This window comes from Cebidichthys violaceus, unplaced genomic scaffold, assembly GCF_023349555.1.
Source record: "Cebidichthys violaceus isolate CVI_PGR_0920_01 unplaced genomic scaffold, fCebVio1.0.p SCAF_10, whole genome shotgun sequence".
NCBI classification, from domain to species: domain Eukaryota; kingdom Metazoa; phylum Chordata; class Actinopteri; order Perciformes; family Stichaeidae; genus Cebidichthys; species Cebidichthys violaceus.
The window spans coordinates 5,659,140-5,673,529 of record NW_027176263.1 but is presented as its reverse complement, the minus strand read 5'-3'; the positions used below and the strand labels follow the sequence as shown (position 1 = coordinate 5,673,529).

At 41.8% G+C, this 14,390-nt stretch overlaps 1 protein-coding gene across 2 annotated transcripts in view; it reads left to right on the top strand.

The window, feature by feature from the left end:
• tet1 (tet methylcytosine dioxygenase 1) overlaps positions 1-14,390 on the top strand; it is a 28,809-nt gene that overhangs the window by 4,663 nt on the left and 9,756 nt on the right. Inside the window, exon 1 of one of the 2 annotated variants that reach the window (XM_068722199.1) lies at positions 10,671-10,796. The exons of the other annotated variant lie outside the window; for it this stretch is intronic. Within the exon in view, the coding sequence (XP_068578300.1) occupies positions 10,755-10,796 (42 nt within the window). The 5' untranslated portion in view covers positions 10,671-10,754. Of the gene's footprint in view, positions 1-10,670; positions 10,797-14,390 lie in introns of those variants that run through there. 2 annotated transcript variants of the gene reach the window in all.

The window sequence follows — 14,390 nt, the reverse complement described above, 5'->3', positions numbered from 1 at the left end:
AGGAGTACATAGAATATAAAAACATTTTAATGTCATCATGTATAAAGGCTTTGATTACTAGAGGGTTTGCTCGGCCCCACAACATGTTACAATATATGAAGGAATCAGAATGCATGAAACAGTTGCAGAATGTAAACAATTTTTATTGTGCAAACTGCAACGTAGTAAAAACAGAACTTTTAAGATAGTTGTATAAACACTATAAACTGACCTACACTGTTGTAGAAAAGTGGCCGACTGTACGTAGCTCCGCTTCCAGCTTGCTTCGATGTTGTTTGTATAATGTTGGGATCGAAGTTTGACTGAAGTAAGACTTACCTTGAATCCAGTGTTTTAATCATTGCTCTGAACCCGTCTTTCTCGTAGCGGGACCAAAACTTCCAAACAGCAGACACAGCTCCTCTCTTAGGCACACATTGTATTGGTGCATCTCCGATCTCTCTTTGTTCATCCTGCATCGCTCTTTTCTGTTATTTAATGTAACGTTACTGTAGCGACGAAGCCTCTCCCAGCTGTTAACAGACTAGCTGACGGGCTAGCTAGCGAGCTGTACCCAGCATGCCGTTCGGCGGTGTACTTTTATAAATGTACAATTATTAGTGTTACAAATTGTTTATGTGTCACAAACTGTTGTGTGCCGTGGTGTTGCTCTATTAAAGAGAGTTAGTTGTGGGTTATTAATTGTTGTGTTATAAAGTTATAACCATAACGTAGGGGTCCCTCTCAATACACAAGTAGCGTTAGCTCCGACAGTAGCGCCATTCGCGCGAATAATATATTTAGCTGCCGGTTGAAGAGTTACAGCAGTTGTTTCAACTATGCACCGGTATGACGGTGTATGAAAAATTCATATCATACGGGAAATTAAAACTAGTATACCGCCCAGCACTAGTGGTTGTCAGCTTGTATTGGAGTTATTCTACCACCTAGTGGCCAAAATGATTAATGCAGGGTTACGCTGTTTACTTGTTTGTGCATGTAACTTTGTAAAGTAGTATTAAAATGATTCAGATGAGGTCTTCGCTAAAAGTAAATCTGAATATGGTGCTTTTTTATCATTAACCTGCTTACGTAGGGACAGATGGCTAATAGACATTTTCTCAATCATTTTGGTAAGTGGGAATAAGAGTTCCTTACAGCAGCTGGCTACCAGAGCCACAGAACCATGTACATATTTCAGTGGTGGCTGGGGGAGGGCTCTGTGTGAACAACTGTGAGTGAGGGTCCATGTGGCTGTTTCTGCAAGCGTGCATGCATGCACTGGCAGAGCCCTCCGAGTCGTAGCAGTGGCAGATTAAGGCTGATTATATAATACCTGCGGTATAAGTAGTGATCAGTGTCGGAAATAATCGGGGTTAAAGGGCGATTTACCTCAAATTCAATGTATTTGAATTTTAAAACACTATCAAGGGGGAGAATTTAAAGTGTGGGATATATTGTGTATAGAAATGGCCCAATAAAAACCTACACTCTTGTAGTTATGACCTTTGTGCACTATTTCTGTGTAAGTGTAAGAGGGTGTGAGGAGAAAAATATCACGCCAGGAAGAGATTTCTGAACATATTTGGAATAGAAGGAAATGTGGGTCAGCGTGTGTGTGAGTGAAATACACATACACAAAGATTGAATGGCCACAGACTCGGATGACGGTGTATGAAAAATTCATATCATACGGGAAATTAAAACTAGTATACCGCCCAGCACTAGTGGTTGTCAGCTTGTATTGGAGTTATTCTACCACCTAGTGGCCAAAATGATTAATGCAGGGTTACGCTGTTTACTTGTTTGTGCATGTAACTTTGTAAAGTAGTATTAAAATGATTCAGATGAGGTCTTCGCTAAAAGTAAATCTGAATATGGTGCTTTTTTATCATTAACCTGCTTATGTAGGGACAGATGGCTAATAGACATTTTCTCAATCATTTTGGTAAGTGGGAATAAGAGTTCCTTACAGCAGCTGGCTACCAGAGCCACAGAACCATGTACATATTTCAGTGGTGGCTGGGGGAGGGCTCTGTGTGAACAACTGTGAGTGAGGGTCCATGTGGCTGTTTCTGCAAGCGTGCATGCATGCACTGGCAGAGCCCTCCGAGTCGTAGCAGTGGCAGATTAAGGCTGATTATATAATACCTGCGGTATAAGTAGTGATCAGTGTCGGAAATAATCGGGGTTAAAGGGCGATTTACCTCAAATTCAATGTATTTGAATTTTAAAACACTATCAAGGGGGAGAATTTAAAGTGTGGGATATATTGTGTATAGAAATGGCCCAATAAAAACCTACACTCTTGTAGTTATGACCTTTGTGCACTATTTCTGTGTAAGTGTAAGAGGGTGTGAGGAGAAAAATATCACGCCAGGAAGAGATTTCTGAACATATTTGGAATAGAAGGAAATGTGGGTCAGCGTGTGTGTGAGTGAAATACACATACACAAAGATTGAATGGCCACAGACTCTCTCTCAGTTGTTCTCTTAACTGACATCACATTGGCATACATGCCTGTGTTTGGGGTTTGGGAACGGGTATTTGTTTGATTCTATACAACTGCAGCGGTGGAGCCGGCACCAGCTGCTGATCACGACCCTTTAGTTAATTCTAGATGCAGAACAGGTGAAGTAACTTTACCTTTAGTCTTTTATTTAAAATATATAATTGAAGAAAGTGTATGAGGGTTTACTTTTTGTGTGCTTATAGTCTGAGTAATACGGTAATACACTTGCTGGCCAGTCCTGCTGATCATGCTCACACACCCTTTCAAGTTTCTAACGGCAGGAGATTGTGAAAAAAGTTACGGAGGCCAAAGAGGAGATCATGTAGTGGCATGTGGATTCTGTTTCTGGTTTTTCCATGGTGAGCTACTGTGGTTTGGTTTTACTGTGTCATAAAACATTACATACTTAACACACTTTAAAAAAATACTCACAAAACAGACCACAGATTGAACAGTATAAGACTTATGAATATGAAGACAAACAAAAACACTAACAACTGTTTCAAAAAAGGAAAAGTCCATGGTTTGTGTGTTAATAAGAGACAAAGTGAGCCTTTTTAAAGCTTGATGGCCCCCTCGTGGCCTCACTTTGTATTATGCAGTGACGACAGGTCTCCCTCCCTGGTCTCACCTGGCCCTGAACACACCAACACACACATGCTAACGCGTACACACCAGAGACAAAATACTACAGTTCATAGAGTGCAAAAGCTCCAGTATTTACAGAGTTAATTTAACCAAAACAGTCCTGACATGTTTAGAGCTCTAGGCTGCAGAACTGACGCACTGTTATATGGGCTGATGAGGCAGATGTCAGCACTCATAGATGTTTTAAACTTTCACATTTCTGCACATTAGAACACACAGCTATCATCAAATCATCCATCACTTATTGTATAAACGGTTGTCCCTCAGTCAGTCAGTGCTTGTAGCTCATTAGCACACGCTCTTAAATACATAATTAAGTTCATAAATGGATGCAAGATGTCGACATTTTTGCAGTTCTGATCATTTCCATTGTTGTCAGCTGATACAGTATTTCATATTTCAGTGTATATATGCATAAATACATATACCTACCTGTGTTTTGTATATTATTGATTATTAATAGGACTTTTGGCATCTTTGTTTACCTACGGTGGTAGTGAAATGAATGTCTTTTATGAATAACAGCGTATTTTAACAGCTTTCAGTCAGGTTTTAGAGCTCTCCATGTCCAAGTCGTGGCCTTGTGAAGGTCTCAGCTGACAGAGGGGACTGCTCAATCCTAATGCCTTTAGATTTGAGTGCTGCTTTTGACACGATCGATCACTCTGTTCTCGTGCACCAACTGGAAGCCTGGGTTCATCTAAAGCAGGGGTCATCAATTGCAGTTGTCCAAGGGCCAGAATTTAGCTAAGCAGACAATGTGGGGGCCGGACTTCAAATAGATATTTTTTTCACAGTCTCAATCTGCGATGGGAGGTTGTCTGAACACTGACCCGTTGTTTTTATTTTGTTTCCAGTATATGGAACTAGGGCTTGGCGATATGGCCCAAATCTTCTATCCCGATATAGGTAATTTCATATTTAAAAAAACGTTATATATCCCAACATAGCATATTTTCCAGTAATTCAATATACTCCTACATGACAAATAATGACATGACTCATACCTCGAGATATGATTTCATCACAATATGATTCAATCAAAGACGAGTAATAAACATATTGAATTATCGCCACGCTCTAGTTATAAAATATCTGTATGTGATTTCCCTTAGACAAAAAGCAGCACTCACAGATAGTATTAACTATTATCTTTGCTTCTGTCTCCTTCTGTCACTGCATTTATCAAGACCATGCACCTGGTGAGGTAGACTTTGGGTAAGTTTGAGGTGCACCATAATTACACAGCTAAGGGAGTAATGAGATCAGCACAGGGAGCTACAGCTGCAGGGAGACTATACTTTTGACAAATAGTAGTCTGCATGCTTCCAGTCAGCTAGCCAGCTCAGCCCCAGCTCAGCACCAGCTCCTCCTGCAAACTAATTTATCTTTTTTCTGCTGCAATGCATTTGCCAGAGGAGTAGCCCAGCTGAGACAACACGTGTATTTGGAAAACACTTGCCGATCCCTCAGACAGCACTCTGGTGCAGCACCCAACGGTGACTGTTTGCTTTGTAACTGATGTTCAAAGCTGTGTGTGTCTGTGTGCTTGTGAATGATTCTTACCTGCATTTTAATGTCAAATGGGGATGTTCATGCACATGTCTGTGTGTGTGTGTGTGTGTTGTGTGTGTGTGTGTGTGTGTGTGTGTGTGTGTGTGTGTGTGTGTGTGTGTGTGTGTGTGTGTGTGTGTGTGTGTGTGTGCATGGAGGTTTTTACAGCTTGCAGTTCAGTTTTGTATGCAGCAAACCCCCTCATTGTTCTCAAATGGAACCAGCTTAATGTGAAGTGAGAGTGATTTGTCCCAGCAGACGCTTGTGTCAGGTTTGAGCTCCTCTTCCCCCTCTCTCTCTCTCACACACACACACACACACACACACACACACACACACAGAGCAGTGGAAGTCTTCAGTGCTGACGGTTGCCATGGCGACCTCATTGTCTGGCGCTCACCTTTGACCCGCCTCGGTTGTCTGATGGAGTATTCTCAGGGTCGTAAGGAGGATTAGTGGAGATAACCAGCAGACACGCACTGTGGGTTTTAAGGCTGTGAACTCGGTAACCTATATCCAGGTAATTAGGTTAAACTCCTCAGATTGTCCTGCTCATAGTGGGTCAGCAGCAAGCTGAGGTTACCTGCAATGCCTTCAACATGACAAAATTGCTTGCATTATCTCTGTAAATCAATGCATTCAGTAAGCTTATTGCATTTGGGTTATTTTGCCCATTAACTCATTACATGATCCTTATTCTGTTATACATACTCTTTATGCATCATTTATATATTTGTAACACAGGTGCACTAACAATATGTAGTATTTTGTGGCACTGTGTTATACTGTTAACTATGTTTTCAAGATGCTCAACTCTATTAGGAGCAATAATTTGACAATATACAGATTTCACATTTAACATGTAGTTTTATTGACCTCTGCAAACAAAAACAAAAAGAGATATATATATATATATATATATATATATATAATATACCTTTCATATATGTTGATATGACATATTTCAACATAAAGGGTAAGAGTAATAAATATCTGCAATTACAAGTACGGATAAATTTGAATTACTGTACAGTAATATCTACAATTGTTAAAGTAAACATGTTCACTGTGATGCATTATCCATCTCAAATAAGTTCTCTTCAAGTCGATTGTTGTACTGAAGTGAAAAGTGAAAACTGGCTGCCTTTAAGGAAAAGAACCGTGTAGAAAATTGTGAGTTTTGTTTGTTATAACTAATTTATTTTCTAAGCCACGATAGAGTTTGGTGTGTCACTCTCCTTTCATTAAAATAAGTACAGTTTCTTTCACATGTGCATGTGGGCACTCTGGCAATGAGCTGAAGGAAAGATGCACATCCACACTTTTTCCTTCACATTATGCAAATGTGTTGGACTGAAGGGGGCTGACGTAGTGATGAGGTAGTGATGGTTCATGAAACGTCAGAGAAACTGCCAACATTTTAACAGGGCCAACTCATTATGACCAAGCAGATTGCGTAGCCTACTCTCTGTCCTCTGACTTCTTCTACCTCTGCAAAGACACACATTTTATTACATGAGCTGCTTTGTATTTTCTGTCAACTGGGTCCAAGCCAATTAAATTTAAAACAACCTTGTGAGGTAGTTATCTGTAATAGCTGCAGGGCTTGGGTAGTGGCCCAGAAAAGGGCTCCGTGGACAAGGGGAAATGTCTGTTTTATTTGATTTGGGGCTGAGTTATTTGGCCTGAGCCCCACCATGCATCAGAGCAGATGTATGGCCCAGGCGGTGCCAGGTTGAGAGACATTGATTTAATGACTTTAATGAAGGATTCCACTCAGTTTGCTTTAATATACATTCAGCTGTAGCAGCTCAGCAGCAATTCTGTTTCTTCAAGATTTTATGTTTTTTTATTATCTATAATGTTTATAATTCAGCAAGAGATTTGAGTTAAACATTGATACGACTAATGCTCCTCCTCTCCTGAGCCCTCTTAGGTTCGTTGCATCCGTGAGTTTGTACCGTGTCCTGACTGTTGTAAGGCTATAAGTCCCTGGATAAGCTTTGAAGTCGTGCCACTTGGTTTCTCTGGGTGAAAAGAAATTCTCACTTTGCCCCCCAAAAGAAATGCCACTCAAATCCTACCAAGGGTACACAATGGCCTCCTTCTGGAGAAACCAGAGCTCATTCATGCATCAACCAGACCTGTCTACCTTAGAATATATCTTATACACCTGACAGGGGTTATAATTTCCCTCCTGTCATTATGTCTCTACCCCAGACAGCCATCCACTGATTTGTAATGATGTGCATCCCTTTGCCTTGTCCATAATTCCCTTTGTTCATCATTCATTATCCTCTCAGGCCTCTCTATTGCTGTACTGTGAGTGCAGTCACTCTTTAATGCACCACTAGAGCTTGCATTCATCTGTCTGCACACATATGTGTGTGTGTGTGTGTGTGTGTGTGTGTGTGTGTGTGTGTGTGTGTGTGTGAGAGTGCATGCATACACGTGCAGTCATATGGCCAAAATGCCTACTCAGCATGTTGTACTAGCGCAACCTTAAGTAAGCCCTTTCCTGTCTCATTGTGAGAGGATCTGGGGCCCCATGCTGCTCTGCCTGCATAGTGTTTGTGTGTGTGTGTGTGTATTTGGGTCAGTGACAGTGTGTGTGCGTGTGTGTCAGTGTTTACTAAAACCGATGGACCCACTCCCCTTCCTCCTTGTGTCCTTCTCAAGGTGAAACACATATTTAGCCACAGCGAAGCTAGTCCCAAACTCAAAACCACAGAGCTATGATAAGAGTTAATACTTCAGTGTGTGTTTGTACAAATTCAACAAAATCAGCAGGTAAAGACATGGATAATACAGACACAAGATTAAATAGGACATTAGGTCGATGCATACAGGTTTTAAAATTCCTCCCTCCTCTCCTGGCCTATGCTGAGGTGTGAGAGTGACCCACCGTCCCCTCATGCTGACCATCCAGTCCGTGTGGGTTTAGGGTGTGGTGTTGGTGTTGTGGTAATGGGGGTTTGGACCCCCCCCCCCCCCCCCCCCCCATGGGTTACAAACTGTCAATACAGGATGTGTGAAAGCTACAAACCTGCATTTGTATTTGTGTGTGTTTGTTGAGGAAGCAGAGAGCATGTAAAAGAGAGTGCAGACATTTAGTCACAGTCTTAAAGTCGCCCCCATTTTCACTGATACCCGTTCCAGCTACTTGAGTCAGTGTCGGACTGATATCGGTTTCGATGCATCACCAGTTTGAATCTGTGTGATTGTGTGAGAGATTGTGCATGAGTGGACTAGATGAGCAACATGGGGACGAGTACAAGCACAGAGCTATGTTTCCCATTTCCCCCACGGTTGTTACCACTATAACTTCCATTATCTTTCACTGACGGTAGAAACTCACAACTTACACAAAAAAGAAAGAAGAAGAGAAACTCCAAAACTACTGTCTTTCATCAAAGATATGTAGGTTTTCCATGCAAATGAGAGACAAGTTTATATTAGCGTCAGCGGTAATGGCTGTAATGACAACTTATTGGCAATAATCGCGCTTGGCACAGCTCCATCACCGGGCCGGTCTCCAATGGGTCAGACTCCAGATGTGTCAGAGAAAGTTTACGACTGTGGTGCAGAGCAACTTTCTTTACCTCACTTGCATGCTCATATACTGTAGCTTAGGGTGATTAATGTCCAGACTACTTGTTCCTAACGAGAGCTGGGTAGCTTGTTAAAGGGAGAAAAAAAACACATGGGACACTTAAAGAGCTGAAAATTAAGGGTGCGGTGCAATATTGTAAGTAGTTGTGGAGTATTTTTGGACGCAGGAACGGAGTGGCTGCAGGAGAAGGACTGTTATGAAGATAGAGAAGCCCAGTGCAACTTATTTATGTTACTAGGTCATGCTAGTGGTCGGGTGTATCTTATACTGGCTTGCGTTATTGTTGAGGTTGGTGTAACCTGTTTGACAGTTTAGTTTGTTGACTTTGCCACAAGTGTCAAACCTGTTGGACTACCTGAGACATTCCCATTCAGAGGAGAGCTCAGCTACAACTGCCACAATGTATCTGAAAATATCTAATTTAACCCAGATATGGCTCTCCTCAATGTGGTAAACATGGCTCATTATTCTTGCTTTATAGCAGCGAAATACAAAATTATACATATTTCGGCACATGTAAATGGTAGTGAAATGCTCTTATATTTACACATTGATTTGGCAGGTGTCCATATACATTTATTCTGTCCAGTTCAGGGTTGAAATACAGTAAAAGCTACCGTACGTAGTACACATGGGTTGGCCGTATATATTCTGAATCTGCAGGCACTGATCCACATTGGGATTAAAAAAAAGCTGAGAATATGTTTTTGTAATGTGGACTGAGGTTTTCTGTTGCTGACAGTGCTTGGGAAATATTATGGGGAGTGTGGGGATGAAGTTTGCTCCAGCACACCACACACATGCCTTGTGTATATTTCAAGTGTTTAGTCTGCATCAGTGTTTGTTTTACAGTGTGTCAGGAAACATGTGATTATTACTGTTGGAGTACATGACTTCTGTTGCATATTACTTATATTATTAATGCTTATATTACTGATGCTAACCATAGATGTACACTAAATCATGAGCTACCTGCTAACACTTAGCTAACGATATAATATTTGAACACAGCCTGTTTGAAGTTCTAAATAAAGATAATGTGAGACTACAGATACGTGAAGCCACAGCATGCAGGAGTGTGACTATGATAAGTAATGAGCATCTAACTGACTAACTGACTGACTGTTGAACTCTGCAGTGGGATAGTAACAGATAAAAACATGCAAATCTAAGTGTTAAAACAATGTAGTTAACATATTCATAAATTAACTGACATGTGTTAATGTTGTTATAGAGGACTCAACCTATTCCCTTTAAAAAATACATGTGATCATGTGCTATATTGGCTACCATAAGGCATATTGGGTGTGACATGCTTATGAATACCTTTTGAGATTTTGACATGGCTTATTGCTGAATCCCTTAATAATGATGTCATCTTCCACCATGACATGCTTGTTTATTTATTCATCCTGATATTTGCATGCTTATTGCATGAAGACTACGTTGATGTAGTTTTCATTGTTGTGTATGGATTAAGCTGCACGCTCTCTGCTTCCATTGTCCAACACTCTTCTGAGGTGGGTTTACTAGAGTGTTGCCGACAGGCACCGGCTCGGGCTGCCTGCATGTTTCCTTGTCCCGGTATGACCTTGGCGTCTTGGCCACATGGTTGCCTTTAAAAGGGGGGAAGTGCTTTACTCTCTCATAACATTTTTCTCTCTTTGCCTTTTGCTTTTCTGTCGCCTTGTTTTTTCTCTAACCACAGCTCATTCTCAGGGAATTGTTGAGAAAGAGAAAAACGCTTTGGGTTGGATGAGCGAGAATGAGGGGAAAGGGTTGTTGAGACAGTGTGGATGTTGTGAACATCCTCTTTCCTGCTCCCGCCACAGTATTCCACAATGTCTAGAGTCTAGATCATGTGGAAATTAGACATGCTGCAAAAATATTCAGTATAATAGATAATAGGTCACATGACTTAAAACTCATAGGGAGTAGTTTAAGACGGAGGGAGACGTACACACAAGGAAGGAATTCAATAGAAATCACCAAGAGCCCAACAGCAGTGTGGTGAGCTGCTTCAGGGGTTAATAGCTCAGCGGTGATGGGATTGTTTTCCTGTGATCCAGATCCAGCATGTGTGCAGTATCCGTTCCACAGCTTGCCACCAATCCATGTGTGTAGGGCTGGAGTAAAAAGCCCACATAGGGGATCCTTTGTTTAGGAGAGTCTAGGCATGGAAGATAATTTACAAGCCACAAAGGTCCTCACGCCATTGGCTGATGAGGCTCCGTCTGCGTCTGCGAAAGGCATCCCGTATGTGTGTGTGTGTGTCTAAATGTCTGCGTGTGTGCATGTCTGCTGTAGCAGCACTTTGCTACAGCGGCTCACAGTCGCACTAGTCATGACACCCAGGAGCTCGCCCTGCGCACGGCTACTGTAGCCAGCGTTTTCTTTTGAGGCTGAAGGAAGGCAAAGCAAGATGGCCACCAATACCTTTTAGGGATATGCTGCCTAAACCGGAGGGGCTTCCTCCGAGGACAGACAAGGTAAAGGCAGCCCCTGGGTCTATTGTCTCGCTGCAGATGGCTGAGCTACAGTGGAGCTCATCTAGAGGTTATCCTCCGTTGTCTCTCTCTCTCTCTCTCTCTCTCTCTCTCTCTCTTTCTCTCTCTCTCTGCCACGCTGGATTTAGCTGATTGGAGTGCTTTATTTGGAAGCTGGTGTTGTTATTGTACCTACTCAGTCACTGAGGACCGGGGCTTCTGTATGTGAGTGTTTGGCTTGTCTTTTCCAGGTGGGTTTAAAGGATGTGACAACAAAGTCAGCAATAAAGAGGTCAGTTTCCACGGTAACAGCCATCGCTCTTCTCTCTCCCCGTTGCATGTCTTTTTTAGCTCTTATGCCGTATGAAGAGCCCCTTTTGCTTCCCCTTTTCTTTGGTGCAGGGGTTTGGACAGCCATATTTCTGCACCTGCTGTTTTCTGAGTGCTTAGCAGAGAGAAGTGGAGTGCTTGTGAGCTATGGGTCCTAACTTGTAGTTTGGCTGGCTTTACTAGTTCGACTGCAGTAGCAAGGATATTATTGTGTGGTTTGGAGGAAAGATCCCTCTGTTACTGTCTTAATCTGTATATTTTTACTATTAATTAAGCTCTAATTCATACTGGTGTACTGAGACACAGTGCTTTAAAGTGAATTAGTTTTATTGCCACCTATAAGGTCTTGTTTGTCGCTGTTCTCTTTTTAATGTAGTGTGTTTTCTGTGTTCACTATGTGACATTGAGCTCAGCGCAGACAGGAAACGCTCACTCAATGAATGAAGGAAATTCTCACGTGTATAGAGAAACATACCTAAACCACTACTTACACCCTCAGCCAGGAAGGAAGCGTGCTTTTCTCTGTGTATAGTTTCTGAGAGTGTTGTGAGGTGAGGATCCTAGCGGTGTAATATTTCTGCACAGCCATGAAGTGAGCAACAGCTGAAAGTTACTCTGAATCGCTCCAGATTTATTTGATGAATTCCGAGCACTCTCTTTTTTGTATTATTGGACTAGACATGTTTATGTGTATATGTGAGTGTGTTTGTATGTCTGTGTTGTTGGGGGAACAGCAGATACACACTCCTTTGAGCTTCCTTGGAGATCCAGAGAGAGTTGTTAGGATTCAAGCGACGGTTACACTTCTGTTGCTAGGGTAGGTCTCTGAACGCCTTGTCTATGTGTAAAGCACTCGCCCTTGGCTACTGTAACGTATGTTTTGTTGATGTTCAGAGCGTTGACGGGCACAGCAGTTGGATACGTGTTTGTCTAAAAGAAGAAAACTGTGTTTGCATTTAAAACAATAAGCACAGTGCTGTGTGAGTGATGTTAGGAAGACACAACAAACTCACAACACAAAGACACGCAGCCCTGAACACATCACAGACCCAGGCTAAATGAGAGCACATGACTCTGCATTTACATCCTGCATTAGGCTTTTTGTTTTCAAAATGTAACATAATTAAAAACAGGGGCTGTTCTTTGATGTCAGCTTTGTATCGTGAAAACTTGGATGCACAAAGGAGATGCACATTTGCACACATGCAAACTCATGCAGAGAGACACGCGTGTGTCTGGTGCAGTGCTGGAAGCCGTCCAGAGCTGCTTTGTCATTGAAATCAGTTTATTGTGACAGACACACACTGCCTTTTACCCGCCCCTCTCCCTCTCCCTGCTCCCCATCTTTTTCACTCTTCCTCGTCCATTTGAACGTCGCGGTGGTCCGTTTCCACAGGCTGTGGAGCGGCTATCTCCCCCCATTGCATTGGCATCTTCAGTATTGCCTCAGCCTGAGCTCCAGCTATCTGTTGCATCAGCAGCGTGTTTCTAGTAATACGGCACAGCTCTGACAGACGGTGGACTGGGGAGGAATCAGAGAGGGATCGGGAATGCCACATCAGTGCAATGACTTGGTGATGAATTGGGTCCACCGTCTAATCTCAGCATATTATTAACCATGAACAGCTCTATGGTCGCTGCAGCTCTCCTTTGCATTGTCCAACAACAGTTGAACCTCTGCCTAATGTTAAATCCTCCCCACACCTATTTAACATTGTTTTAAGGAACAGCTTTTGGCAATGTGCTTTGTATTCCTGTGGATAACTGGCCAAGAGCATACACAAAGTGGTGCCATGTTGAAATATGTCCAGCTCAGATACACTGGAGTTAGATATGAGAAAGATTTTCATCTATCTCAGCCATCAAGGGGTAAACAGCAGGTTCACCAGTGCCAATCTCACATAGTCAAAGAACAAGGGCTTTCATCTGGACCAGATTTTATAGATTGTCATAAATAAGACTGGAAATCATTGCAGATGATGTAGATGAAGACATTTTTCTAATGACATTGGCTTCAATTGTCTGAACAGCTTTAACACTTGCTGCATTTTTGCTCTCTTTAATCTCTTTCCATAACCACGAAAAATTTGTTTTAGGCTCAAATCAAACAACGGAAATCACACAGCAGCTTCTTTGATGTCAAACCTCTTTATTAGATATACAGTAACTGTCTTGGTAAAGTAGTTTTAAAGAACTCTTCTTGTGTTTCTCTTTGATGTCACACAGCACAGCAACAGATCTTCTTAAGACAACTAACAAGCGTCTGCAAACACCCAATGCAGGAGATTGCTCAGTATTAATCCTCTAAGAACTCAGAGCTGCCTTTGACACCTTTTATTTTCCATTTTTAATTGAATGCGTTTAGCTCTGGAAGACTGATCATCTCCTATTTGTCACTGCCTTCTTACTCATGAATGACTGATCATGCTCTTTCTCAGCAGCCATCACATGTGGGATGTCACAAGGCTCCATTCTGTTTTCACTGTAAATACGTGAAAGTCAGACACACTGTTACCATTTTATTCATGATTTCTCAGAAGCTGGACCGAGCCCAGCCCCCATGTCTGATATAAATAAAGAGAACAGTTGAATAGAGCACATGAAACTGATAAAATGTTTTCTGTTTGGTCTGTGGGTTCATAGGAGTCTCCTTTATATTGAAGCACCGTTGCTGCTTACTTTTGATCTGTCAACTTGCACATCTCCTGCTGTAAAATGCATCAAAACAGAGGCAATGATGGAGTTTAATGGGTGTTTATGCTAAGTAAACAGTGACAAAGAACAAATCTACAGCTATTCTGCAGTTGTGCTAGTTCATTAGAAGGAAAATGGGATGCCTCACACATGCACACACACACACACATGCACACACACACACACACACACACATACATTAATATCAACAGTACACACAGCTCACAGAAATGCACATGTATCCTCCAGCTTCTGCAAACAAGTTTAAGATCCTTTTGTCAGCTGAGTTTTGGCACATGATGCAGTGTTTTTTGAATCTTTGTCACGCTGCAACATTTTAATCAGTCTTCCACTGCTGAAGGCTTCAATTCTGAATGTGATGCGGGGTTAAATCCTAAAATAAGAAGCAGCTGTACTTGACTTCAGCTGATCATATGCTCACTCGAGAGGATAAAGAATAAAGAAGGCTTTTACTTATATATGCCAGATTTTTATCAGAATGGGTTTGCCTTCTTGCCCTTTTAGTTTCTTAGGTAACTTAAACTACAATATTCTGACAGAAAGAACATCTTC